The sequence below is a fragment of the Phycodurus eques genome, chromosome 6 (assembly GCF_024500275.1).
Source record: "Phycodurus eques isolate BA_2022a chromosome 6, UOR_Pequ_1.1, whole genome shotgun sequence".
Taxonomy (NCBI): Eukaryota; Metazoa; Chordata; class Actinopteri; order Syngnathiformes; family Syngnathidae; genus Phycodurus; species Phycodurus eques.
The window spans coordinates 12657347-12685297 of record NC_084530.1 but is presented as its reverse complement, the minus strand read 5'-3'; the positions used below and the strand labels follow the sequence as shown (position 1 = coordinate 12685297).

General features: G+C 41.6%; 1 protein-coding gene across 2 annotated transcripts; it reads right to left on the bottom strand.

Moving 5' to 3' along the window:
• Positions 1-422: 422 nt before the first annotated feature.
• Positions 423-27701, bottom strand: ccdc85al (coiled-coil domain containing 85A, like). 2 transcript variants are annotated; one of them, XM_061680427.1, is made up of 4 exons: positions 27106-27701; positions 24328-25411; positions 8296-8353; positions 423-1770 (listed from the first exon to the last, which is right to left on the bottom strand). In XM_061680427.1, the coding sequence occupies exons 1-4, from the start codon at positions 27349-27351 to the stop codon at positions 1752-1754; spliced, it is 1407 nt and encodes a 468-aa protein (XP_061536411.1). In that variant the 5' UTR covers positions 27352-27701; the 3' UTR covers positions 423-1751. The 2 variants fall into 2 exon arrangements, with proteins under 2 accessions (XP_061536411.1, XP_061536412.1); XM_061680428.1 differs by having other exon boundaries at positions 27226-27701.
• Positions 27702-27951: the final 250 nt, after the last annotated feature.

Below are 27951 nucleotides of genomic sequence, written 5' to 3'. Positions count from 1 at the left end.
AAGCCCCAATTGTTTGGACAGGATGTAATGGAAGGTGATCGCTGCACAGGAAAGGGCGCTTGCTCTTCCAGTTCCATTATTCATCAGGAAATCCTGCCTAGTTTGACTCTGTTTTTTTCCCATCTGGTAGGATGAAAATGGATCAGATGATAGGATCATATTTACCGTACTTTGAAAGATGGTAATTTTCCAGTGCATCAAAACAGTTGAACTAAAACTTCAAGTATTCTATGTAGATTACCTTTACTTTGCTCCTAATTTACGGTATATGGCTTTTCTGCTCTTTTCTTGTGTGGCACAGACCTCTGGGTAAAACGTCTTCACATTCACACGCAGGCACACAAATTCTGACAGACTGTAAGAATTGCACAAATTCACTTTTAAATAAAGAAATCTGTTTATTATTTGATATATATCCTGTACATCTTGATATATTAGTTCTAATACTTGGAAGTCAAAAATAATGGTCATAATATAGTCATATATATTGATATATAGAAAACTAATCCAATAATCTATATTTACCTGGACTTTGTTTTCTTGTAAAAAAAAGAAAAAAAAGAAAATATAACATTGTAGCTTCAATCTAGGCGCTTTATCAGAAATTTTTAATACAAAATAAAATGACACATGGACATTGCATATTATAGAACTACAACATCTTTCAGCAGCTATAATGATCATATTGGTTTAAGACACAGGAAAATATGTTTTTTCTTAGCGAGAATATCTAGATTTTTTTCCCCAACAGGTTAAGTTTAAAGGTAAATTGAAACAGATGGCTTTAACAAGAAAGGTATAGTGATGGTAGGGTTGGATTTGACATCGGTAGACTGAACATCAGTTTGCACGTCCTAATTTCACACTTTGAAAATGAATGAAAGTTGAAGAGTCTGACTGTGAAACCAAAGACCTTCAAAAGTTAAAGAATACGGCATGATGAATGATGTGCTTCTCCACCAACGAGCTATATTTGTAAACAGATGGAAGGCAACACTCACACAAGCCTGTTCTTGTGAGAATTTAGCACAATTTTGCACATAAAGTTTTGCTTTGTAATTATAATAATAATAAAGCTGACATTTTGGCAGTTACTTGACAAAGTTTGTTTTAGATTTTCTGTTTATGTGTAATGAAAGAAATCCAAAGCCCCACCATTGCTTTAAAATTATTCTAAAATTACAGAAAAATTAAGCATGTCAAACTGCCATGTCATGTAACGTGTTGCATCAAGACTAGCTTTGTTATTTTTTTTTTTTTAGTGTGTCACTGGAGTTGTTTATCCAACCACATGGAGGTTGCACAGGCACAGTGATGTTCATGTTGCAGGAAAAGAGTCCAGTTTGGACACCTAGCGTGGAATTTTTGTACAATTTTCTATTAAATTCTCATTGCACACAGCAAACTACACAGCATAGTCCTTTAAATCTCCCAGCATGCATCCATCTCTGTGAATTCTCTGCAGGAGATAGCCATATCACAATTGGCAAGGAGAGACCTCCATGTATCTGCAGCATAGTTTTATAAACACAACTAATTGCTCTCCTCAAAGCGCTCAACAGTGTAGTAGAGATGAAAACATGAAGGCAGGTTGTTTTCAGGCGCTGAAGACATGAATGAGGCCATGGACAGACAGCAGACCATCTGGTGCCTTGGACCATGGTGCCACAGAATGTTTGTGGCTATCAAGACCATGGACACAAAAAGGCTCTACCTCTGTGATTCTGAGGAGCCAGGCTGTGGCAGCGAGGTCAAGATGAGGCATCAAAGCTGGACCATAATTGAAGAGGAAAGAAAGAAAGATTTATTATTTAACTAATATACATAGGAAATAGTTCACTGTATACAGCATTCCCATTGTAGCAAAGCATTTAAAATAGCTTAATGAATTATACATTTGCAGATTGTGTAAGATTCCCTATAAATAATTGTTAACTATTCAGGGTGTACCCCGCCTCCCGCCCGAAGATAGCTGGGATAGGCTCCAGCAACCCGTGACCCTAGTGAGGATAAGCGGTAAAGAAAATGGATGGATGATTTAGTTTAACAGTGCACAATTATCAAGGCTCATGGGGCCTGCGATTTTTTTACACCGACACTTGACAGTCCATAACTAAATTATATCATAGCTGTACATATGTATGCTTGAGGTACAATGGGTATTTTACTTTATTTATTACTTTATACACTTTATTAGGCACACTTGCAAGATCCAAAAATAAACAAGTAGTGAATGGGTGCCGTTTGTAAAGCAGCTCACACTGAAAATAACAACATTTTGGCACATTTGCTTCAAACAGTGTTTAAAAACACAGGAGTGAATTTGCAAGAGTCACTTTTCTGCACATTAAGAACAATAATTGTCAAATTTATAGTTTAAGTCAAATATTAAACGTTACACCTAATTCTCAAATCTAAATGCTAATCTTAAATCTTTAATATATATATATAAATGTTAAATGTAAAATTCTTAAAACTAAAAGATAAATCTATCTATATATATTTAAATCTAAATATTAAAACTAAATGTGAAATATATATTTAAATATAATTATTAAATATAAATGCTAAATCTAAATTTCTCAGCTCAAACTAAATATCCATCCATCCATTTTCTGATCCGCTTCTCCTCACAAGGGTCGCAGGAGTGCTGGAGCCAATCCCAGCTATCATCGGGCAGGAGGCGGGGTACACCCTGAACTGGTTGCCAGCCAATTGCAGGGCAAACGTATAAACAAACAACCATTCACATTCACATTCACACCTACAGGCAATTTAGAGTCTTCAATTAACCTACCATGCATGTTTTTGGGATGTGGGAGGAAACGGGGAGAACATGCAAACTCCACACAGGCGTCCACCCTGTCGCCTCAACCTAAATATTTAGCTAATATGCAAATCCACACAGCCAAGAAATAGAAGTCAAAATAAAACCTGTGTGTGGTGTCAAACAACGTATAACAAATGGAAATGGACCCTTGAACAGATGATCACTACCTGAAACACACCAGTTAGGGAAACTTTACTTGACGAGTACTTTGAGTGTTTAGTATCACTTTTATGAAGAAGTGCTGCTTCGCCACAGCTCTGCAATGGCTTGTGCTTCTCCCTCCGGAAATCCTCGCTGGCTGAGACCTCAGCTCAAGTAAGCGAGCTAGCTAGCTAACACAGCCACCGGCATCTGCCGCAGTGCCTTTGCCATCGGCCGCCGTCCACCTTCAGCGCTGGACAACCGAAGCAGAAAGCAGCCATTCGTGTGGACGTCGCGGAAGGCGGGAGCGCAAGGAAGGAAGGGGGTGGCGGTGGATGGGCGCTTCGTGCTGCAATGCCCGGGTGAAAAAGAGAACCGCAGCAACAGCAACAGTTCTTTTTTGCCTCCCCTCACACCCATTGCCACTTGTTTTTCCAAATCCACCTCCAAGGCTGACGTCCTCGCTCTTGCGGCTGGCGAGCAAGCACTCTGAGGCGGACAGGCCATTGGGAAGCACCGGTCTCTGGTTAGTTCTCTTTTCTTCCCCCTGCTTCCCCGGCTCCCAGCCTGCGACTTCCACGCGACACTTCTTCAGAAAAGTCACACTAAACACTCAAACTACTTGTCAAGTAAAGTTTACATAACTGGTTTGTTATTTTAGGAAGTGATCATATATTTCCAAGGGTCACTTTCCCTGTATAAGATGTTTTTTATTTTATTTGATTATGTTGTTATTTGACGCTACAAATAGAGCTTTTATTTTGGTACTTCCATAGATTTGCATATTAACTAAATATTTAGTTGACCTGAAACATTTAGATTTAGTATTTAACATTTATATTGAATTTTAACTGTATATTATTATATTAAATTTATATTTAAAATGAAAATATATATTTAACATTTAGTTTTAATATTTATATTTAAATTTTAGATGTATATTTAGATATAGATTTAACATTTATATATAATTAACATTTAGTTTTAAGATGTATATTTAAATTTACATTTAACAATTATATATTTTACATTTATATATATATATATACATATATATATATATATATATATATAACATTTAGATTTAATATTTATATTTAGATATATATTTAACATTCAAATATATATTTAACATTTAGATTTGAGATAGTAGTACACCATATAAATGGTAACCACAATGATGAACATAATAGATTAATACCACTCTGACAGTGTTAGTCATTACTGAACATCATTACCTTTATATTTGTTTAATTAATATACTGTGGCTTTTATTGTTGTGGTTGGTGAGGCTCCAACCTTTTGCACTCTAACAGCTACCTCTGACCAAATGAAAGTGTACATGTCTTGTTGTATATGACTGCAAGTCAGTCTTCATCACCTGCATTTAAGCCTGCCAGATCCAAGACTCCACTGCCAGAGTATTAAAGTTCACCTGTGGTAAACCGGCTCTCTCTCTCGTAAGGTACGCCAGTCCTTGCAATATTTATGATCTACATGTTCTTCCTTGTCCTCAGTGCTCCTTCCGTGTTCCCCGCCTTGCTGACCTTTTCCACCATGCTGTCAAGCCATCCACTTGCTCACGCCACCACCTACCACACGCTCCCTGTCTCGACGACTCGCCAGTACGCCTCAAGGATCCACCTCCGAATCCCTTCTCAATAAACCATCCATCCATCAATTTTCTGAGCCGCTTATGCTCACTAGGAGTGCTGGAGCCTATCCCAGCTATCTTCAGGCGAGAGGCGGGGTACACCCTGAACTGGTCGCCAGCCAATTGCAGGGCACATGCAAACAAACAACCATTCACGCACACATTCACACCTATGAGCAATTTAGTGTCTTCAATCAACTACCACGCATGTTGTTGGGATGTGGGAGGAAACCGGAGTGCCCGGAGAAAACCCACGCAGGCACGGGGAGAACATGCAAACTCCACACAGGCGGGGTCGGGATTTGAACCCCGGTCCTCAGAACTGTGAGGCAGATGTGCTAACCACACGTTCACCGTGCCGCCTCAATAAACCACTCTCCACAAAACTTATTCAGCCTCCGCCTGCTTCTGGGTCCAGTTAAAATCGCATCGTGACAGAATACTACCATGGACCCAGCAACCCCGGAGGCGTTAAGACAAGCACTCACCGTCCAAGGCGCCCATATAGGAAGACAGGATAAAACTCTCCAGGAGATTATGGAATCTTTGACCATTCTCACGCAACAAGTTTCCCTACTTTCTTCAAAATTGCAATCCGACCACCCTCCCATAAGTACTCCTTCCGAGACCGCAGCCTCCCATCCATACTACTACTCTGGGGACCTAGGTACATACAGTCAATTCCTCCTCAATTGCTCCCTGGTATTCAATCTGCTGCCGTTAAGTTACCCCACCGAACAATACAAAATGGCATAAGTAACTAACCTCATACGTGGAAAAGCAGTGAAATGGGCAACCGCATTATGGCACAACTCTTCCCCGGTACTTGGGTCTTTCACTGCCTTTTCTGCTGAACTCAGGAAAGTTTTTGATCACCCCGTTCAGGGCAGGGAAGCCACCTGATGCCTCCTCACGCTTACTCAGGGCTCTAGTTCCGTAGCCTTGTAACTCTATAGAATTTAAGATACTTGCGAGTGAATGCGGGTGGGGATGACGCGGCGTTGAGGGGAATTTTTTTTCAACGGGCTTTCAGAACGGCTCAAACATGAGCTTGCCGCCCGGGAAGAGCCCTCCTCCCTCAAGGAATTTATCTCTTTGTCCATCCGTTTGGACATCCGGTTGCGGGAAAGAGCACGTGAGAAGGTGCTTAGACCGTGTAAAGTAGTATCCCCCATGAGCACTGCGCCAGCACCTCCTCACCCGCCTTCTGAACCTCCGAGCGCCTCCTTGTCACCCCCCATTGCGCCAGATGAGCCCATGCAACTCGGCAACACCAGGTTAGACCTCCAGGAACATCATAGACTCTGCATTTATTGTGCCAAATCTGGCCATTAAATTTCCACATGCCCGTTGAGACCCAAAAGACCAGGCTCACCACAACCCGAGAGCACCGTGGGGAGCCAAACTACCACTTCCCCAAGCTCTCCCTCCCGTATCTATTCTCCGTTCCCACATGTATTCTTGGTCCTGTTCACAACACACCCGTTGTTGCCCTCATTGACTCCGGCGCAGATGATAATTTTATTCATGAGGGATTGGCACGTCAGCTCCAACTCCCTCGTGAACCACTCCAGTCACCCAAAAAATGTACTGCCCTGGATGGGCGACTCATCTCCCATGTCACCCACCAAAAAGATCAGTTTACTTTACTCATCTCAGGAAACTCCCGTGAGGACATTTTGTTATTCGTTATACCTTCCCCTGAGACCGCGTTACTCCTCGGAATTCCTTGGCTAAAAAGCACAACCCTCCCATAGACTGGACCCACCTTACGATCGCTGGGTGGAGTCCTCAATGCCATTCACACTGTCTGCTTTCCGCCATGCCACCCTCCAGCAAACCTCAACCACCTGTCACACCAGTCGACCTCTCCCGAGTGCTGGAAGAGTATCATGACCTTTCCCCAGTTTTCAGTAAGGATCTTGCCATTTTTCTATCCCCCCTTCTTTGTTGAAGAAAAGACACCACTCTCCAACCCTGCATCGACTGCCTTGGAGAACTCCTTCCAGAGCTGGGAGGAGTTCTCCAAGGCAGTGGGCGCAGCAGCCAGTCTGTCTTCTGGCTACCAATCCAACGGCCAGACGGAGCGGGCAAACCAAAGCCTGGAATCTGCTCTTCGTTGCGTTGCCGCTCGCAATCCCGCCTCCTGGAGCACCTTCCTTCCGTGGGTGGAATATGCCCATAACTCACTCACCAGCTCCGCCACAGGTATATCTCCATTTATGGCCCGTTATGGTTTCCAACCTCCTTTGTTCAAGGAACAGGAGCATACGGTGGTGTTTCCCGCTGTGAGAGAGCACCTTCGACGTGTCCAGTCCATATGGAAGGACGTCAGGGCGGCCTTAACCCGGTCCTCTGAGAGAAATAAACGGCTTGCGGACATTCGTCACTTCCATACGCCTGAGTACAAGGTGGGTCAGACGGTTTGGCTTTCTTCCCGTAACCTCCCACTCCAGACTGAATCCCGCAAACTCACTCCGCGCTTTATTGGTCCCTTCCCCATCACCAGAATCATCAATCCCACATCAGTCCAACTTAAACTTCAACAATCTCTCAAAATTCATCCGATGTTCCATGTGTCACTGCTCAAGCCTGTCTCCACCTGCGCTCTTAAATAAATAAAAATAGGTGTCAAGTGGAACAAATGACATGAATAGCATGACAAAAAAGAGATTTTTTTTTTTTTTAATTTATGTTTTATTTATTTTTTGTGACTGATCCTTCTGCTCCTGCCTGCATCAACCCTGCACCAGAGAGCTGAGCATTCCAGGGTGCAAAAATGTTTGGGGACTGCTGCCCAATTGTACTGCACCAAATCAGCTGATCACGCGGTCCAGTACTGTAAGTGAGGTCAGTGGGTCGAAAAAAAAAAGAGCACCAAGCAACAACCTCTGGTGCTCTTTTGAGAACCAGACCAATTTTTTTATGTGCATCCCTGGATATAATTGTTTGTGTTGTATTAGTTTAGGCAATCTGTTTATTTATTCTTGTAATTTAGACTCTTCGTCTAGACCACAATTTTTGACCAATTTATGCAGACATTGAAGAAATTCCCAAGGGTTCACATACTTTTTACTCCCACTGTATGAAGTGAGAGAACAAGAATGTGTAAAACATGGCTGTAATTATACATGGTCAAGCGTGCATGCTTTCCTGTGACATGAGGGGCCAGAGGGGCTGTTAAGCCTTTGAGGGAGGGTATGCCTTTTTGTCTTGCACTTCTTAAATATTAACACAGCCATCTCACCCTAACCCTAACCCTTACCCCTCTGGGGTCTGATTGAAAATGTAGAATATTGCACACAGGGACAAGATACTGTCACCTCAAACTGTGTTTTCCTGCTGTGATTATACCTGTGCAAAACAGTGTTGGAGTATATAAATAAGATTAATTTAACTACACCAGCACAAACATTTTAAGAGATCAGCCCATGATTAATTAGAATTATTCTAGTCGGCTACGTCCATTTTAGTACTGCCAGGCCTAGAAGTTCACTCTGAATAGTTTTGAAAAAAGAAGCTGAAAGAACACTTCATAATGGCATCTAATTACAGGATTATGGACCCTTGGAGAAAAGAACAGACAGTGACCTTCATTTGCCATTCTTCTTCTTCTCTGATTAATGCAAAAGACATTATAAAGAAGGGGAACAAAGTGCAAAGTTCTTACCTGTCCCATAGTTTGACATTTCTGCAGTTGTTGGTGCAGCAGCCGGCTGATATCAAAGCTGGGATAAAAGAAAAGAGAAAGAAGAGAGCAAAGGGAACGAGAAGGGAGAAGTGACAGAAGGAAAAAAGAGGGTTTATGAGTGTTGCCTTGACATGGGAGTACTGCCTCATTAATCTAATGATTTAGATATGACGTGTACTTGGAGTGCCATAAAAAGCAAAATGCCTCATGAATAAAACACATCAATGTTGTGCTACCCGTTTGCATCAGGGGAAACAAAGTGTGTAAAGGGATCTACTTTTGATGTGTTTGTTACAGAACATGACAAATATAATTAAGATATGAGGCCAGATTGAACCAATTGTTGTGACATTTTGGGAAATACCTTTCTTTGCTGTTTCACCAAGAACAGATGATTGTCTTTCGTGTCTAAGTATCACATGGCTCAAACTGGGAGATGATTAAGTTAGTTAGTTCAAAGCAACTAATTATGTCTGTAATTCTGTCCATCACATCAGATATTTATTTATTTTGTGCACAAACAGAAATGCTAAAATCACAGTTAAAAGGCTTAAGGTTGGAGTGTGGGATTCTTAATTAAGTCATACCAGCATTACAGGGAGCAAATCATGAAGTGCATCTTCAAAAGTCGATGCACGCACACACGCAAACACACACACACACTCTCAGTTTGAAGTTGCAATCAGATATCCTGTTAGTAATAATGTATCCATGTGGAACAGGAAGTCTGGGATGTACTTGGCTGCACTCTATGGAGGAAATGGGCTAAAGAAATTGCAATAAAAAGTAAGCCAACTTATAAAACCAACATACGGTTGGCAGATTATTTTCTGTCTCCTACCTCACTGGCCAATTCATATTTGATCATTTTACCTATATTTGATCAGGTATGAGTGTAGTTGTGTTGCACTGTATGTGTGTAGTTATGCACTTTCATAACTGGCACAACCCGCGACCCTAGTGAGGATAATCGGTGAAAGAAAATGGATGGATGGATATATGGATAACTGGTACATAACTGTTGTTTTTTTTTTTTTTTAAATAACATACTTTTATCACAGCCATTTTATAGGGCTGAACATGGTTTGGGCAAGAGGGGAATATACTGCAAGTCCTAGCTTAAAAAAACCTCCCTCTTTTCCATGATTTGCCCTTCAAGAAAAAAATATTTTACTCTCTCCCTCACTCTCTCTCTTTCACTCTCTCTCTCTCTCTCTCTCGCTATCTCTCTCTCTACAATGGTATACTCCCCGTCTTTAATCACGTTTTCAGCACACTTCCTCTCCTTGGTTCGCTAACGTCTCCCATTAAAGATTCATAGCACTCTTGTGACCGCATAGTTTGCCAGATTCCTCAAGCCACCTTCAATTCGCTGCCTGCACCTTTCCGTCCGTCTGTTCATCTTCGCAGGGGCAAAGAAATGCACCGTGAGATATAAAAACTCCTTCAAATGGTCAGAAGCCTGCGGGTATTTTTATTTGGAGGTCAGTGTGTGTGAAGGACTGATTTTATGAATAGGCAAGGTGGTTTTATTTGTAAAGCATACACCATTGTTCAACATACTGAGAAAAATAATATACAGACATAAAATATTAAGAAGAAAATATATATTTTATATTAATACGATAAATCTAAAGCTGGTTGGAAAGCTGCTTCATCCTAGTGCACACTCAACTGCAGTCAAAATCAACTGTTCATAAAATGGGTGCGGTCTGTTTTTGTACAATGCATATTGCAGAGTAGAACGATGCCTGAACACGGTCTGGTGGATCAATAAAGCAATCCCAACAATGATACCAATGCTCTTACTATGAATAACTGAAGCTTATGAATGACGGTAGACATCAGCATTCATTTATGCTTGTATTTGTCCCTATTTGATTTATGGAATAGTTACATAAAAGATTAATAAATGTACATGTTCAACATTTATCATCTGCTCAGAGCAGATGGTAAATATACAAATAAATAAAGAAACACAATTTTAAATAAATAAATAAATATAAATAAAGTTTCCAAAAATGTTCAGACAGTGACCTTCACAGGGTTCAATTTCCATGGTAATGTAGTGTTGGACAAAAAAAAAATGAAGTGGAACACGTTTAATTATCGTTACAGGATACAGATTAAAAAAACACACACACACAAAAATCAGGTAGCAAATAATAGACCATACTGTTAAATGGAAAATGATTTGTGCTTGTGTTAGTTAGCAAGTGAAAGGATAATGAATTGATCAAATCTGTAACTTCAATCAGAATAACACCAAAATATCAATAAATCCTATAAATCAACCTCTCACCATAGTTTCATGGAAATTGGTTGAGACTAAGGGGCTTTTTCCATGGAAAGGTTTTTAATGGATGAAAACGTTCTCTTTTTGGCGACAGTCAAAGTGGCGAATATTGCTCCCATGCAGCTAAATGGACCTGGGGCCTCATGTACAAAGACTTGTGTGGATTTTCTCCTAAAACATGACGTTGACGGAGAACCAAAAAAGAAGTGGCCCACCCACCGCCCAAGTATGGCCAAAAAAAGGCGGAAGAACCGGCGCGGAGGGCCTCACCCCGTTCGAGGATAGAATCACTGCGATCATGGGTGACGCTGCTCTCTCAGGGGTGATGGGAGGACATGTGGCTGACTATGATCACCCCACAAGGTTAATACCATGTATTTTTAGAACTCATAACGAATGTGTTCATACAGTGACCTACACTCAGGCCCTGTGAGATAAAGGTTCATGCATAAATGTTGTATGTGTGGTATTTGTAATAAATCTTTTGAATTCAGATAGAAGCACATCAGCATATTAAAGAGGATATCAAAAACTTTTACTCCTTTTTGATTACTCAATTTATTATTTTAATACACAGGAGAGGACGCACATTTTCTGTGCAATTTATCCTCACTAGGGTCGTGGGTATGCTGGCCCCTAATTTATCTTTTTGTGACATTTTGGTTAGGTAGTGTGCCGTCAGGTTTTTCTCATGTAAATATATACCTTGAGTCAATAAAAGTTGTAATGTGCCTTCACCAACTACTAGCATGGATATTGCAGCTAACTGTTTTGGAGGTCCATGTGAACAGGGATTACTTTGACATGATGCAGTCTGTGCATGAAACAGTTAATGTCCCTGTAAAGTGAAAATAAATCTATTGTAGATTTGACTCACTACAGAGAAGAGTGTTGTTAACAAAACTGTAAATATAAATGAGTTTAAAAAAAATTGCCAAGTACAGTGGAACCTCGGGTTGCAAATTTAATTGGTTCCTTGACCCCGTTTGTAACCCGAAACATTCTTACCCGAAGTAATGTTTCCCATTGAAAGGAATAGAAATGCAGTTAATCTGTTCCAGCCCTAAAATTAAACTATACTTACCTTTCGTGTTTGATTCAAAATAAATATAGTGCAATAGAGAAATAAGAGAAAACACACTATATTAAAGAAATAAAACACTAAACAAATATGATAACAATTTATTGCTCATTAACTTTAATGTGGGAAGGAAAGGGGAGAAGGACTAGAGTTCCTCATTGAAGAAGAGCCTTCTTCCATAATAACACGGGGAAATTCTGATTCATGTGGTTTTTTTTTCTTTTGTCTGTTTCGTTTCAAATTCATTGGTTAATTTTGTGACAACACACCGATCCAGGAAAACTTTTCTTTTTTTATTCAGAAAAAAAATCAGAAAGTGGGACATCACAATTGTCATTTAATTGCTCTCTTGGCCAATTTACTGCAGATTTGTTTTGATCATTCTTCATCATGCTTCGCTCAAACTATCACCAGCGAGTGCTTTCTCAGTTTTGTCAGTCTAATAACAAGCAATAAAACAAATAACAACAAACATACTGTGCCTATCTTAGCTGCATTACGTGACGCACAGTCAATGACGGTTGCACAACGCACAGATCTTTCTGCTAATATATCTTTAAATTTATTCCTAACATTGTCTTTAGCAGTTTCCCGTTTTATCTTAGGTGCCATTCTGACTGTTAAGCCCTTTCTTTACTTTTTTTTAGAAAACGTTCCACGCGACGATAGCGCACCTCGTTCAGTCTTCATTCATAATGTGGCGGTTGCTGGTCACATCTGATTGGCTGAATGTGCGTATAGGCGGAACTTCCGCCAAGCGAACGCCTCCATTTAGAGCCATTTTGACGCGATTACGCCAACATTAACTGTTCGTTGTTTTAAATAAAAAGACGCTACGGTTTAATAAATTAAATTCATACTGTAAATAGTATTTTTTGACAAAAATACAATTATTTACGGACTCTTTTTTTTTTTTACGTCAATCAGAAACGCTGTTAGATTTGTGATTGAGTGATCGAGGATCTGGAGGCAGAACTAGATTTTTTCATCTGTTTTTCTCAGTCTTTGCACATTTTCAGCAATTATCTTCAAACATGTCTCATGTAGTTTGCATGTTCTCCCCGTGCCTGCGTGGGTTTTCTCCGGGCACTCCGGTTTCCTCCCACATCCCAAAAACATGCATTAATTGGAGACTCTAAATTGTCCGTAGGCATGACTGAGTGCGAATGGTTGTTTGTTTCTATGTGCCCTGCGATTGGCTGGCAACCAGTTCAGGGTGTACCCCGCCTCCTGCCCGATGACAGCACACCCGCGACCCTAGTGAGGAGAAGCGGCTCAGAAAATGGATGGATGGATGGATGTCTCATGTATTTAGAAAAAAAAACAATCTCTCAGTTCACTTTACAGGGTCTTTTAAAAAACAGAGAAAGGATTTGGGTGGGAGATTTTCTGTTTTTAATAGGTTGACTCTAAATCAATTACACTGATGGGTTTGGCTTTAGTATGTTACTTTTACTAACTTTATTGTGGATCTTGAGCCTCAGACCTGACTAAGAGGTAGTCTACTGGCTAATACTGATTTGACTGTCACCAGTCACGTGATTGCAAACTGCTATCTTGTGACAGAACACATACTAACTACACACTAGAATCCCTTTCAGCCAAACACAATTTCTAATGATAAATGCCTTTTATGTACCAACATACCTGTACTGTATACTGTATGGGGCTTTATCAAAGACAATTACAAAGTTTTTTGTTTCGTTTTTTTCGAAACAGCCTCGGACAGTTTTAGTGGATTTAGTTATGGACAGGGTGTCAATGGCAAAATTTGATTTAATGGGATGTGAGAGCTGTGTCAAGGGAAAGGGTTTCAGTGTCGGTCAGTGCCCAAGTGGATGGATAACATGATTACCCCCAGAATAATATGCACCTTAAACCCCCTCTCAGCGAAGCCCTTCTAAATTCCTCTACAAAAAGATACATGGGATTAACTTTGAAGGTGATAGTGCCTCACTGAAGACGTCACTGTTTACTTTGTAGTCAAGTATCATTCACCAACAACACAGTATGTATATGCCATCATCTAACAATTCATTAAAGACATTCAATAACATTTATGGAAAAGATTTAAACTCAATAGTTTAATGAAAATACTGTAAATCGAGTTGAATTAATGGTTGATGAATGACTGGTGACTGATGTATGCGGATCGTTTGTCAAACTGGGTAATCAAGTTTTTATTGATGTTTACATTAAGTCAGTAAACACATGACGAAGGTCTCTGTGCCACTCATCTCTCAATCCTCTTTTATCTGTCACTCGTCCTCTCTGCTATTGTCTCACTTTACAGGATCAATACGAAGTCATTTCACATGACCATTCTTCTCAGATCTCTGAAAAAAGTACTACATAAATTATTCAGTCGGGCCGGACAGGAAAGCCCATGAAAATGCAGGATAGATCAGTGACCTTTCGTTCAGCGAGAAGTCAGTCAGGCAGACAGACAGTCAGTCTGGTGTGCAGCCTGGCTGGTAGGAGAGCTACTTGGCTTAACATTCCTTAGGCAGATCTGTTACAGATAACTGCGGACAGTGCGGCAACTTCCTAGATGTAAAACAGTGAGACTATATACAGTATATATATATATATATATATATACAGGGTGATTGAAAAAGTAACTCCCTATTTTAAAATACTTATAATTTATTCATACGTTGTAATATTTTTCTAAATTATTTTGTGTATGTTCCATGATTAAAGGAGCAAGTCTATTCTACCAAACTTCGGAAGAACTTGAAGGGCGAATACGAGAAGTTATGTTTTCCATCCCACAAGAGTTCCTTGTGAAATCAGTTAATGCGAATCCCAGGCGGCTTGAAAAACTGGTTGCTAAGGCTGGCGCCCGTATCGAATTTTAAATAAAACTTCATGCAATACACTTTATTCTCATGCTCATTTCTTCTAAGAATTATAGTTCAGAAATAAATTAGTGCTTAAAATTAGTGCTTAAAAATAGGGAGTTACTTTTCAATTACCCTGGATATAAAAAAAAGCTCAACTGGGAAAAAAAAGGACTTAAAATTAACAGCGCTTATTTGAGCCATCTTCATTTTGCAGACGACATAATTTTATTCTCACATGATGCTGAACAACAACAGCGTCGTATTCAGGAATTAGACTTAGAAAGCCGTCACTCAGGTCTCAAAATGAACAAAAACAAAACGAAGGTCATGTTCAATCGTTACTGTCCACAAAAAGATGTCAAAATGGCTATGTCCTAGGTGCCATCGACAACTACATCTATTTAGGCCAACTTGTAACAATGGATGGAAATACAAGCACTGAAGTTAAATGTCGCATAAAGCTTGCCTAGCACACTTTGTGTTATATTAAAGAACAATCTTCCCATTTGCTTGAAAAGAAAACATTTCGATCAATGTATTTTACCAGTCCTCGAGTACGGTAGTGACTACAAATGCCAAGGTTATACGAAGGCTCCGTGTAACTCAAAGGAACATGGAACGGCAAACATTGAAAATCAGCATTCACGATAAGAAAAGATGCAGTTGGATAAGACAGCAGACGCGAGTTACCGATGTCATTCAAAAAATAAAAAGCCTTTAATGGAAATGGGCTGGGCACGTTGCCCGAAGAGCTGACAAAAGGTGGACCACAGAAACTATCAACTGGATACCACGGGGCACAAAGCGACTACGGTGAAGACCTAAAAGTAGATGGATAGATGAAATTATTAAATACACTTGCAACCAATTGCAAACTGCCGTAGTAGTTGGAAACTTGAAGAAGAGACCTTCATCCTGCTGCTGATGATATATATATATATATATATGTATATATATGTAAATTGCCTGTAGGTGTGACTGTGAGTGAGAATGGTTGTTTGTTTGTATGTGCCCTGCGATTGGCTGGCAACCAGTTCAGGGTGTACCCTGCCTCCTGCCCGATGACAGCTGGGATAGGCTCCAGCACGCCTGCGACCCTAGTGAGGAGAAGCGGCTCAGAAAATGGATGGATGTATATATATATATATATATATATATATATATATATATATATATATATATATATATAATATTCACTGTAATATTCACTCAGTTGATGAAAATGGATGTGATACCGAAGGCTAATTCAACTAAATGGAAATATTTGTCACACAAAATCAAAAGAACATTATCCTGTTATAATAGTGTTTACTTTTCTGTGTTGTCTCACTGTGAGGAAAATGTAGACTGTTGAGAGAAGAGCATGAAGCTCACTGAAGTAGAGCTGGATAATTGGAGCCCCGTTGGCTGATCAAGCCTGAGAACACTGTGTATGTTTTGCTTGTGTGGTTCTTTTGCCTTTGTGTTTTTATGGAAGCATGCAAACATACACCCATCTTAAAAGACAACACCTTATTTTGCAACTGTGTCCACTCTTTTACACAAAATATTCTAACCATTTTAATGTGGTTTATAGTTTGGTGTGAATAATATCTACAATTAGTTGCGATGCTTGTAATGCAGTATGTGTGTCCTTTATGATATACCTCTATAAGATGTATTCTTTAACAAGACATGAAGCAAACTGGACATGAAAATTAAATACTTTGTGAGATTTATCATGAGAAGCATCACAAAAGCCTGCATAATCGCATGTGTTTTCAAGCTCTACATTTACAACCAACTTCTACTTGTCTATGTTGTCAGTTATACTGTATTGGCAGAATATTTAAGCAAACCTTTGCAAGATAAACTACTGTTTTCCGATTTTAATATGTGAGCAACCGACACAACTCGATTGTAATGAATCAAACATCAACAGGGCTTGCCATGGGGAAGGTGAAGAGTGCATACTCTACTCCATCCATCCATCCATCCATCCATTTTCTGAGCCGCTTACCCTCACTAGGGTCGCGGGAGTGCTGGAGCCTATCCCAGCTATCTTCGGGCAGGAGGCGGGGTACACCCTAAACTGATTGCCAGCCAATCGCAGGGCACACATAAAAAAACAACCATTCACACTCACATTCACACCTACGGGCAATTTAGAGTCTTCAATCAACCTACCACGCATGTTTTTGGGATGTGGGAGGAAACCGGAATGCCCGGAGAAATACTCTACTACATTGTTTTAGTATTTATGTTAAGTTTAAATGCACTTGGCTACATAACAATGTATTGAAATATCACTAATTTAACCTTGCAATGATCTTCAGGTTTACATCAGGTGCGGGCAGCATGGAATCATGCACCTGTTGCACAAATATAAAACATACTATAATAATGTACTAATAGGGGGTGTTTCGAAGACGAACGAGGTGGAAAGCAGGTTCTTAGGCAGAAAGAGAGGAGAAAAGCACAGAGTCTAAAACTGAATGTGGGGACTTTTGAATGTTGGGAATATGACAGGAAAAGCTCAGGAGTTGGTTGACATGATGATTACGAGAAAGGTTGGTATATTGTGTGTCCAGGAGAGCAGGTGGAAAGGCAGTAAGGCGTGAAGCTTAGGGGCAGGGATAAATAAATTTACTACGGTGTAAAGAAATGGAGTAGAGGTTATTTTCAATGAAGAGTTAGCTAAGAGTGTCCTGGAGTTGAAAAGAGTGTCAGATCGAGTGATGAGGCTGAAACTTAAAATTGAGGCTGTGATGTGTAATTTAATGAGTGGCTATGCCCCATAGGAAGGATGTGACCTCGAGGTGAAAGAGAAATTCTGGAAGGAGCAAGACAAAGTAGTACTGAGCATCCCAGACAGAGAGAGTCGTGATTGTTGCAGACTGTAATGGAAATGTTGATGAAGGAAACAGGGGTGATGAAGAATTGAATGGTAAGTTTGGCATCCAGGAAAGGAACTTGGAGGAACAGATGGTGGTAGACTTTGCAAAAAAAATATGGAAATGGCTGTAGTGAACACTTTCTTCCAGAAAAGGCAGGAACATAGGGTGACCTACAAGAGCGCCGATAGACGCACACAGGTGGAATAAAGTTTTTACGCAGACGATGTAATCTGAAGGAGGTTACTGACTGTAAGGTAGTAGTAGGGGAGCGTGTGGCTAGACAGGGAAAGAATACTTTGAGGAGTTGATGAATGAGGAAAACGAGAGAGAAGGAAGAGTAGAAGAGGAAAGTCTGGTGGACCAGGAAGTAGCAATGATTAGTAAGGGGGAATTTAGAAAAGTAGTAAAGGGAATGAAAAATATAAAGGCAATTGGTCCTGATGACATACCTGTGAAGGTATTGAAGCATCTGGGAGAGGTGGCTGTGGAGTTTTTGACCAACTTGTTCAACAGAATTCTAGCAGGTGAGAAGATGCCTGAGGAATGGAGGAAAGGCGTGCTGGTACCAATTTTTAAGAAGAACAGTAATGTGCAGAGCTGTAGGAGCGATAGAGAAATAAAGTTGATGAGCCACACAATGAAGTTATGGGAAAGAGTAGTGGAGGTATGGTTTCAAGCCTAGAAAGAGTACCACAGATGTATTATTTGTCTTAAGGGTGTTGATGTAGAAGTACAGAGAAGGTCAGAAGGACCTACATTGTGTCTTTGTAGATCTAGAGAAAGCCTATGACAGAGTACCCAGAGAGGAACTGTGGTACTGCATCCGGAAGTCTGGAGTGGCAAAGAAATATGTACAGGACATGTATGAGGGCAGCACAACAGTGGTGAGGTGTGCTGTAGGTGTGACAGAGGAGTTTAATGTGGAGGTGGCACTGCATCAGGGATCAGCCCTGAGCCCCTTCCTTTTTGCAGTGGTGATGGATAGGCTGACAGATGAGGTTAGATTGGACTCCCCATGGACCATGATGTTCACAGATGACATTGTGATCTGCAGTGAAAGCAGGGAACATGCCTCCACCTTAGAAAGGTGGAGGCATGCACTGGAAAGGAGAGGAATGAAGATTATCTGAAGTAACACAGAATATATGTGCATGAATGAGAGGGGTGGAGGGGGAAGAGTGAAGCGACAGGGAGAAGAGATAGCGAGGGTGGAGGACTTTAAATACTTAGGGTCAACGGTCCAGAGCAATGGTTAGTGTGGTAAGGAAGTGAATAAACGGGTCCAAGCAGGTTGGAATGGGTGGAAGAAAAGTGTCAGGTGCGTTATGTGACAGAAGAGTCTCTGCTAGGATGAAGAGCAAAGACTGTGGTGAGGCCAGCCATGATGTACGGATTAGAGATAGTGGCATGAAAGATAAGACAGGAAGCAGAGTTGGAGGTGGCGGAAATGAAGATGTTGAGGTTCTCTCTAGGAGTGACCAGGTTGGATTGGATTAGAAATGAGCTCATCAGAGGGACAGCCAAAGTTAGATGTTCTGGAGACAAAGTTAGCGAGAGCAGACATCAATGGTTTGGACACATCCAGAGGGGAGAGAATGAATATATTGGTAGAAGGATGATGAGGATGGAGCTGCCAGGCAAGAGAGCTAGAGGAAGACCAAAGAGAAGGTTGATAGATGTAGTGAAGGAAGACATGAGGACGGCTAGTGTTAGGAGGATGCAGGAGATAGGCTTACATGGAAAAGGATGACACGCTGTGGCGACCCCTAACAGGACAAGCTGAAAGGAAAAAATAATGTAATAATTGGGCACCATCGTGTAATAGTGGTTACCACATCTGCCTCACAGTTGACAGCCATTTCAACAGCATACGTTAGGTTAATTGAAGACATGAAACTGTTCGTAGGTGTGAAGGTTTCTTTGCCGATATGTGCCTTGCGAGTCATGCAACCAATCCATGGTGTACTTGGCCTCTCACCCAAAGTCAGCTGGGATCAGCTCCAGCTCAACCTCCATCACCTTAATGAAGACAAGTCATATACAGTAGATGGATGGATGAATGGATGGATGGCTTTTTATGTCCGTATCTCATGATTTACAGCTTAAAACTAAATGCCACCATGCTTGCTGAAAGCCAGCATACTGTGCATAATGGAATCGTCCCCCCACCCCCGCACCCCCTGGTCTGCAGTTCCACTTCTCCTTCAGTCATCATCTGATCAGGTTATACCACCAGACTGACAGCTCACAGGATGGCACTCAACTTCAACTCAACGAAACGTGACATGTACATAAATACAGTTACTGCTGGTGACTTTAGGACGGACAGACAGTTTCCCTCCAGCGCAGTCGTGCTCCTGCTAAGTGACAGCTATGTCTAAACTTCCAGTTAATTACCTGGCCTTGCAAGCTAATTTCCTTTCAGCTCACTGAGCCATTCCCAAATGGCACTGTCTAAAAAGCACAAAGACCCTTCTCCAGTCCACTGGGTTTTCGTGTATATTGGATGACTGGGGTTACTGTGGAACATTTGTCACATACCTCAGGGGTTTGTGCTGGAGTGATGCTAGTACGTGGCATACTGCCGCTGCTTGCTAACTCACACAGCTACTATAGTCAGAATATTTGGAAGCATCCTTCCATTCTTAATGAGTTCATGAATTATGAATCGGTTGTTTCTTTTCAATTTTATTCTCGTCACCCATCAAATCTTTACAGTCCGAGGAGATGCTGAGACACTGTGCTGCACACACTCAGTCTCAAAATATTTATTTTTACGTTCTTGATTATATCTGCAAAACTCAATATTCCCACTGTCCACCATGATTATTATTTAGCTTAAAAAAAACAGATTAGTTTTCTTGCTAGGGACGTTAACCCCTTTGATTCCAGTTGACATTGCTGTTGTCTGAATTAGTATTTAGCACACAGCAAAGAAGAAGTGTGATGTTGTACCATCCAGAAAGTGGATTAAAGAGACGAAGCTAGCTGCATGTTGATTTAAAATGACAATGATCTGCATCTGAAGTAGTTAACAAAATGCCTAATCATACACTCCTTGGCTAATAGCTGCTTTAATGGTTTACGGACAAGGTTGTTGGGGATAATTAATCTCAGGTGTGATTACAAATTCAAATGCCAAGATAGCAGTTAAAAGTGACATTTAGATCGACATCCACCTTGAGAAGCGAAGATCGCGCGTTAGTGCACGCAAAGGGAGTATGCACTTAAAAGAGAAATGACATGCAGCAAACTGTATGGAGATGTGTTTTAAATGGAGGCCTATGCAATAGGAACACAATTTTTCTGTGCCTAAATGAGCCAATCTACACAATATCATGCTATTGTTGCAAGTTCACAGCATTGTGAACGGCAAGGCTGACAAAATAGCTGTCCAGATGAGACTTTCTGCTAATAATGCTGATCCATTAGAGTTACAGCAGCCAAATGCTTCCCAAAATTCTTTCCTCACAAGCAGCTGTGACAAACATTTAGGTTTCTTCATGAGTCGCTACGGATGTGCCTGCGCTCCACAATTTATCGGGGAGGCTTTTCATCCAACAAGTAGAGAGGAAGTGGACAGAGTAGAGCGGGAAGAAGAAAGAAATAAGTGAAGACCGCAGAAAGATGTTTGAGAGGGGGCTGGGTTGGTGGTGGGAAATAGCCAGTAATCCACTCAAAAACATATTCAATCCTCTTTTCCTGGCTCAGCCTGCCAATCAGTACATCCTCCAGCATCCTCCAGAAAGAGTACTTTGTAATAATTGTTTTTCCTCTATCTAACAGCTGTTTTTAACACTGCAGACCAATTAGGATGGAAGGAAGACAGAGAAACACAGGGAGAGAAAACCTTAAAGCTTGCAAACAGGGTGAACTTTAACTCAGACCAGAAGCAATTATTTTATTTTACAGCACATTTAAAACTAATACTGCAACTATCATATTACTTCATCAAGGCACAATAATCTTAATTTGGATAAAATATCCTTTATTGAACCACAGAGGGGAAATTCAGGTGTTACGGCAGTATTAAAAGATCATCCATCCATTTTCATCACTGCTTATCCTCACTAGGGTCGCGGGCGAGCTGGAGCCTATTCCAGCTATCTTCGGGCGCTGAGGCGGAGTACACTCTGAACTGGTCGCCAGCCAATCGCAGGGCACATACAAACAAACAACCATTCTCACTCACAGTCACACCTACAGGCAATTTACATATATATACATATTCACACCTATGGGCAATTTAGAGTCTTCAATCAATGTACCATGCATGATTTTGGGATGTGGGAAGAAACCAGAGTACCCGGAGAAAACCCACACAGGCACCGGGAGAACATGCTAACTCCACAAAGGTAGGGCCGGGATTTGAACCCGGGTCCTCAGAACTGTGAGGCCGATGACCACAGGTCCAGAAGACAAAGGGCCAAAAACACATTTGTGCATCCCATCAGCATTTACAACACCTAACAAAAGGTTTTTAACCTTTTGGGCAAATTCATGGATGATTATTTATAGAGGGAATAATAATTTAGAATATAAAATTGTATCCCTTTATATTGAGGTGTGTCACTTGTGTTATTTATTTTCTAATATATTTTATTGTAGTTCTTAAAATAATTACAGGACATGCTCTTGTTTTATTTTATGCACTTTCGTAATTATCAAATCCTCAAAATCCTTATTAATAGAGTGTCCTTCATGTTTACTAAGAAAAAGTAGCGCTTTTAGTGATTTGGGGGGAATTCCATTCTTTTGGCTGCTAAAACATAATACTGTATGTGTGATAAGCCTCACAAAAGATGCAACAGCAGAGCAGAGGTCAGAGTGTTTCTTTTGTCAGGAATTTAAAAGGCTAAAACCTGTGCTCTGTTGAGTCCCACAAGAACATGAGACTTTCATTTGTCAACAACAACACAGCGACAGAGACAGCCATCTCACAAACACAAGCACGCACACACAAGTTCAGAAAAATTGAAAAATACTGTGCAAAGAGCTTACGGGATAATCCCAGAAAGTGGAGTGTACGACAACGTCATAGGAATTAAATTCCTTCTTCGTCCAAAAAAAATTAACATGCAAGGATGGGTCAGGGGATGACACACAGACATGTCAACAATTAATAGATGGATGTAACAAAATGTAACTTGTTTAAATTATTTATTGTCTGTTGAACTGTTGCTTCATCCTTTACATAAAAAAACAACGAGCAGTTAAGTGAACATCTAGGAGTATTTCATTCATCATTTATTCTCAGGGCTGTATGTCATGATCTAAGTGAAAATATTATGGTCTGCTGTCTTTGTCAGGCCAGTGGCAAGAGAGCAGTCCGAGAGGGGTCCTGCTCTTAGTCGATAAGCCACCATAGTGACCGACAAGTAGTAACCATATGACTTTAACTCATCCACTGTAATGACTAACTCATGCTAGCAGGCTTAATGAAGTCCATATGGAGCTGGATAAACACTATTTGGTGCACATTTTTCTCTCTGAGTTCGATTCACAACTGTTTTCACCAGACCTGAAAGCCAGTCGTACCCTCTGCAATTACGTTTTACAGTTAAGAAGTCGACCTAATATGACAAAGCCCTTTGCAAACATATTAGTTCAAGAACGATATCTCATGATATAGTGTTAGGAAAGGAGCCACCAACATGGTGCCTGCGGGAAACCAGGTCACCCCAAGGAACACATGAGTAGCCCGTGGGCCTGTTCTAAAAATGGCTCACCTGTTATGATTTTTTTTTGTGTATGTTGCTATTATTCTTTTTTTTTAAAAAAGATACCACCACTTACCAGTGAGCTGCATCTTACTTCTTTTGTTGCTATTCTTTAAATTACACATCCATAGGTGTAAATGTAGAAATGACAATATTTTTTTAAAAACCTAGTATCATTCAAAGGTCAGTATTGTGTGCATGACCAAATCATTGGAGACAAGCAATGGGACAACAATGATGAGATGATTTACCACCAAATATTTGGAGCAAATTTGTTATTTCAAAAGTGTGTTTCAAACTGGTAGGGCATTGCATTCATCAGTACCCAAGTAGTAGCTCTCCGTTTCAAAAAGCTTGGTGATCCCTGCTTTAGGGATGCACTTCTGCCACAACCAAAAGAAGAAACAGAAAGACAACCCAAATCAAAAGTTGGGTGTCTTTACAATAATCATTTGCAATCTGGAGAGATGGGAAAATGACAAGAGGAGAAATGTTTACTACTGTACTAAAGAATTATCTCTGACACAAAATAGTTCAAAATGGATACAGAGCAATTTAAGCTTTTAATGTTAAAACATAAGGGCACACAAAAAATGTAAAGATAATGGTAAGAATAGAAACAGCAGATCTTGCCCACCAAAGAATGACATTTCCTACTGTCTAAATTAAATTGTATTTATTTATAGTGAGAGTATAGACTGATAACTGCAGATCAATTATGTTTATAGAAATCATAATCCATGAGATTGTGTATGTTAAGCACATACTGTATCATGAAATATTAAATTATATTGTGTTTGGGCGGACTGTTTATCTTTTCTCTGCAGTTTGTATTGCAAAGACAAGCACACATTTCACCTTGAGACGACCTTTAGTGTCTGCCAGCTCTGTGCCACTCAGCAAAGACCCCAATTCACACCCCCCCCCCCACCCACACACACACACCCGACTCCAGAAATCATTATCAGTCACTGTGGGGTACTTTAACAGCGGCCAACTTGGTAGGCTATTTTTGATATTCCTCCCACAGTCTGATACCCTAAAATTGCACCATGGATAAGAGCTTTGCACGTTTGTGGTCACAGTACTTGTAACATTTGGTCTCATTCACAAACCATTAAGAAGAAATCTGTTCCTAAATCACACTTACGCATTACATTCAGAGGATTCATTCGCATGCATATGAACGTACCATTCATCCCGTTGTAGATGCTCCGGTGATGTGGTGACAACTCGTCTCCAGCTGACCTCCTCTGCGCGTCTCTAATTGGGCTGCCAAACTTCCCATGGTCAGGACTCAGACTGTATTGGTGCCTATGAGTCTCAGGACTGCCCCCTTGAACTATACAACCTTTTTCAACATGCTCACTTGCCCCTAAATGTGCATGACGAGGCTCAGGGCTCTCACAAGCAGTACTGCTAATACTGCTCCTGTGGTGCCTCTGAAAGAGGTCGCCGCTGCCACCCTGGCCCAGGTAGTGCTGCCTCTGGCCTAAAAGAAGGTCAGAGCTGTAGTGCTTGGGGTGCTGCTCTGGACTACTTCGTCCCACGTTCCTTCCATATTTCTCTGGGCTCAAGCCTCGCATGACCCGGCTGTGGTCAGGCACTGATATGGAACCGCAACGTGGTCGACAGAGTTGGGGCAAAGTGTACGGATACTCCAAACTTGTACTCCGGTTGCGCCCGGCCGGGTGTTCGGGGCTTGACACCTCCCTGTCTGCTATTCCTCCTCCTATGGCACTGATGCTGCTACATCTAGGTTTATGCGCCAGCTCAGGACTCCCTTTTTCCCTGCCATTTCCAACACCGCCCACTCCGACAGTCAGGTGAGTTTGCTTATGCTGATGGTGATCTGAGCTGTCAGCACTCCCTGCGCTAGAGGTGCTGCTCCCATCCCCAACATCCCTCATTAGGAGCCCCTGCCCAGGAACCAGCAGCAAACTGTTCTGGCTATCTATGGAGTTTCGGGACCCCACGCCCATTCCAACACTCCCGCCAGTTCCTCCACCTCCACTTACTATTCCTTTGTCCTCATCCAGGAGGAGACAGAGCTCTTTCAGCTCCAAGTTCTCACGGATGACCTCCTCCTGTCGAAGCTCTAATTCCTTGAGTTTTTGGAGATAGAGGGTCACCTCTTTGCGCATAATGCTTGAGCTGTAACGGCCCAGACGCTGCCACTCCCTGGAAACACGCTTTCCTTTTTGGCGGTCATCGTCCAGGAAGCAGCACAAGTCTCGCAGTTCACGGTTGTCTTCCTGCAGTTTCTGATTGATGTCCTGACAGGGAGAAATACAAACATGAGAGGAACACAGATTCATTGGCATGACCTTTGGCCCAAGGACTGGCAGCATTGTTAATGCTAATCAGAGACAGAAGACTTTATAAAAGTGTTTGTGTTTTGAACAATCCATCCATCCATTTTCTGAGCCGCTTATCCTCAAAAGGGTCGCGGGGGTGCTGGAGCCTATCCCAGCTATCATCGGGCAGGAGGCGGGGTACACCCTGAACTGGGTGCCAGCCAATCGGAGGGCACATACAAACAAACAACCATGGGTACTCACATTCACACCTACGGGGAATTTAGAGACTTCAATTAACCTACCATGCATGTTTTTGGGATGTGGGAGGAAACCGGAGTGCCCGGAGAAAACCCACGCAGGCACGGGGAGAACATGCAAACTCCACACAGGTGGGGCCGGGGATTGAACCCCAATCCTCAGAACTGTGAGGCAGACGCTCTAACCAGTCGTCCATCGTGCCGCTTGTGTTTTGATACAATATTAAATTATTTTTCAGTGTCACAGTACAGTGCTGCAGTGATTTTCTATTTAATTCCATTGCTTTGCTCCCTAATATAATAACCACTGCATGCAATCATATTCAAATGAAACCCTAATTCTTTCTTTCTTCCTCAACATTGCACTGACTCAGTGTGTGGCATTCCTTATACATAGCACAGAAGGAGCCACACCCTGAGGAAAAACTATATGATGGGGCAACTTATAACCTTAGTGGCATTCCCTTAAACTTAACCCTCTCACCTCTGGCAAAGATTCCCCTGCAAAAAAAATAACTCTCCTCAAGCCACCCTCTTCTGCTCTCTCGCTCTCTTGCTTTCCTATAGCCTCCAGTTCTTTCCATTGTAATTAGGCAGCTCGGATGGGTGAGGAGGTGACAAGGTCTCCTAGAAAGGCAAACGATTCCCATGTTATGCTACCCCAGGCAAGTTTTCTGCTTCAACTGTAAACAATGTGAAAATTGTGCCACTTTTTTAACAATATAAGCGAGACACGCTATTCTTACAAAACTTTCGCAATCATACAAAAGAAACACAAAGTGGAGACAGGTTCTGTTACTCTATACAAAACATTCATCCATCCATTTTCCGTACCGCTTATCCTCACTCAGGTCACGGGCGTGCTGGAACATCTAATGTGTAAATAAAATATCCATCAATTTTCTACACTGCTTATCCCCATTAGGGTTGTGGGTGAACTGGAGTCTATCCCATTCACACTCACACACAATTTAGTCTTCAGTGAACCCAATATGCATGTTTTTGGAATGAGGGAGGAAGCTGGAGTTTCCAGTAACAGCGCAGGAAGAGCATGCAAACTACACACAGGACGGCCAGAGCCCGGATTCTAACCCCCGACCTCAGAACTGTAAGGCATGTGTGCTAACCACTCTGCACCATGCTACCCTCAATAAAATGGACAGTACAAAATAGTTCTTGACTGACAAGCCATAGGGTGAGTATAACTAAATAAAGGTATGTGCACTTGGGACTATTTGTACCATTTGAATCATAACCTCATACAGGCCCACAGAATGGCACTAGCAACTTCAGGATAACGTAGAGTCTGACACCATATTTGCCCATCACGCCCACTACTGTGCGCGCAGTCAGGTGTGCTCCAACGCTATGCAGCTACATGACCCTATCCCTCACGAATGCTCGCCCCCTCACCTTCAGCCCCCTGATCTCGTTCAAGTGCAACTGTAAACTGCGGTTGACCTCTCGGATGAGATTTCCGTGGTCCAGAATCACGCTCATCTTGTCGGCCTCGGAGCGTCTCAGCCGCCTCACCAGGTCCTCCTTGGTCCATTTGAGCAGTTCCTCATCGGACAAGCCGGAGATGTCGTCCGCCGGACTGTCGGTCTTGGCTATTGACAGCTGCACCTGAGGCTGGGGCGGTGGAGTTGCTTTCTCCATTGGCACAAAGGGCGGAAAATACTCAGAGGGTCGTTGGGAGTTTCTAGTTGCATCCGCTCTCCGACTGACTCGTGGTTAAAGGATATCGTCTAAAGATCCGTGGCATAATTTGTCATAATTTTGCTCTCGACATGTCTGCTCACTCTGCGGGCGCAACAGCTGACGATGCCGGCTAAGTGCTGGGAGGATGCTCTGCCGTCACGGCAACATCCGCACGGACGAGGTCGCTGGGCTTCGTGCTAACGGAAGCCTCTCTTCCTTTCTGCTTTGTTAACCAAGCTACAGTTCGTGAGAACGTGAAAAATAGTCGGTGAACCTTCAGCTCACACAATGAGAGTCGGGGAGTAGGTTCTTTGGTCAACGTCAGTGTGCTCTCTCTCTCTCTCTCTCTCTCTCTCTCTTCTTTTCTCTCTCTCTCTCTCTCATTCACTTCGGGGGTCTGGCCAAGTATCATGGAAAATAGAGAGTAGCGCAGCGTCATCTAGTGTCCGCTTTACACTATATACAGAAGGGACTACTAAAAAAACAAAAAAAAACAGCACTTACTGTAAAAGAGTCTACGATTTCCTTAAACTTCAACAGCAATGTGCAAAAATAATT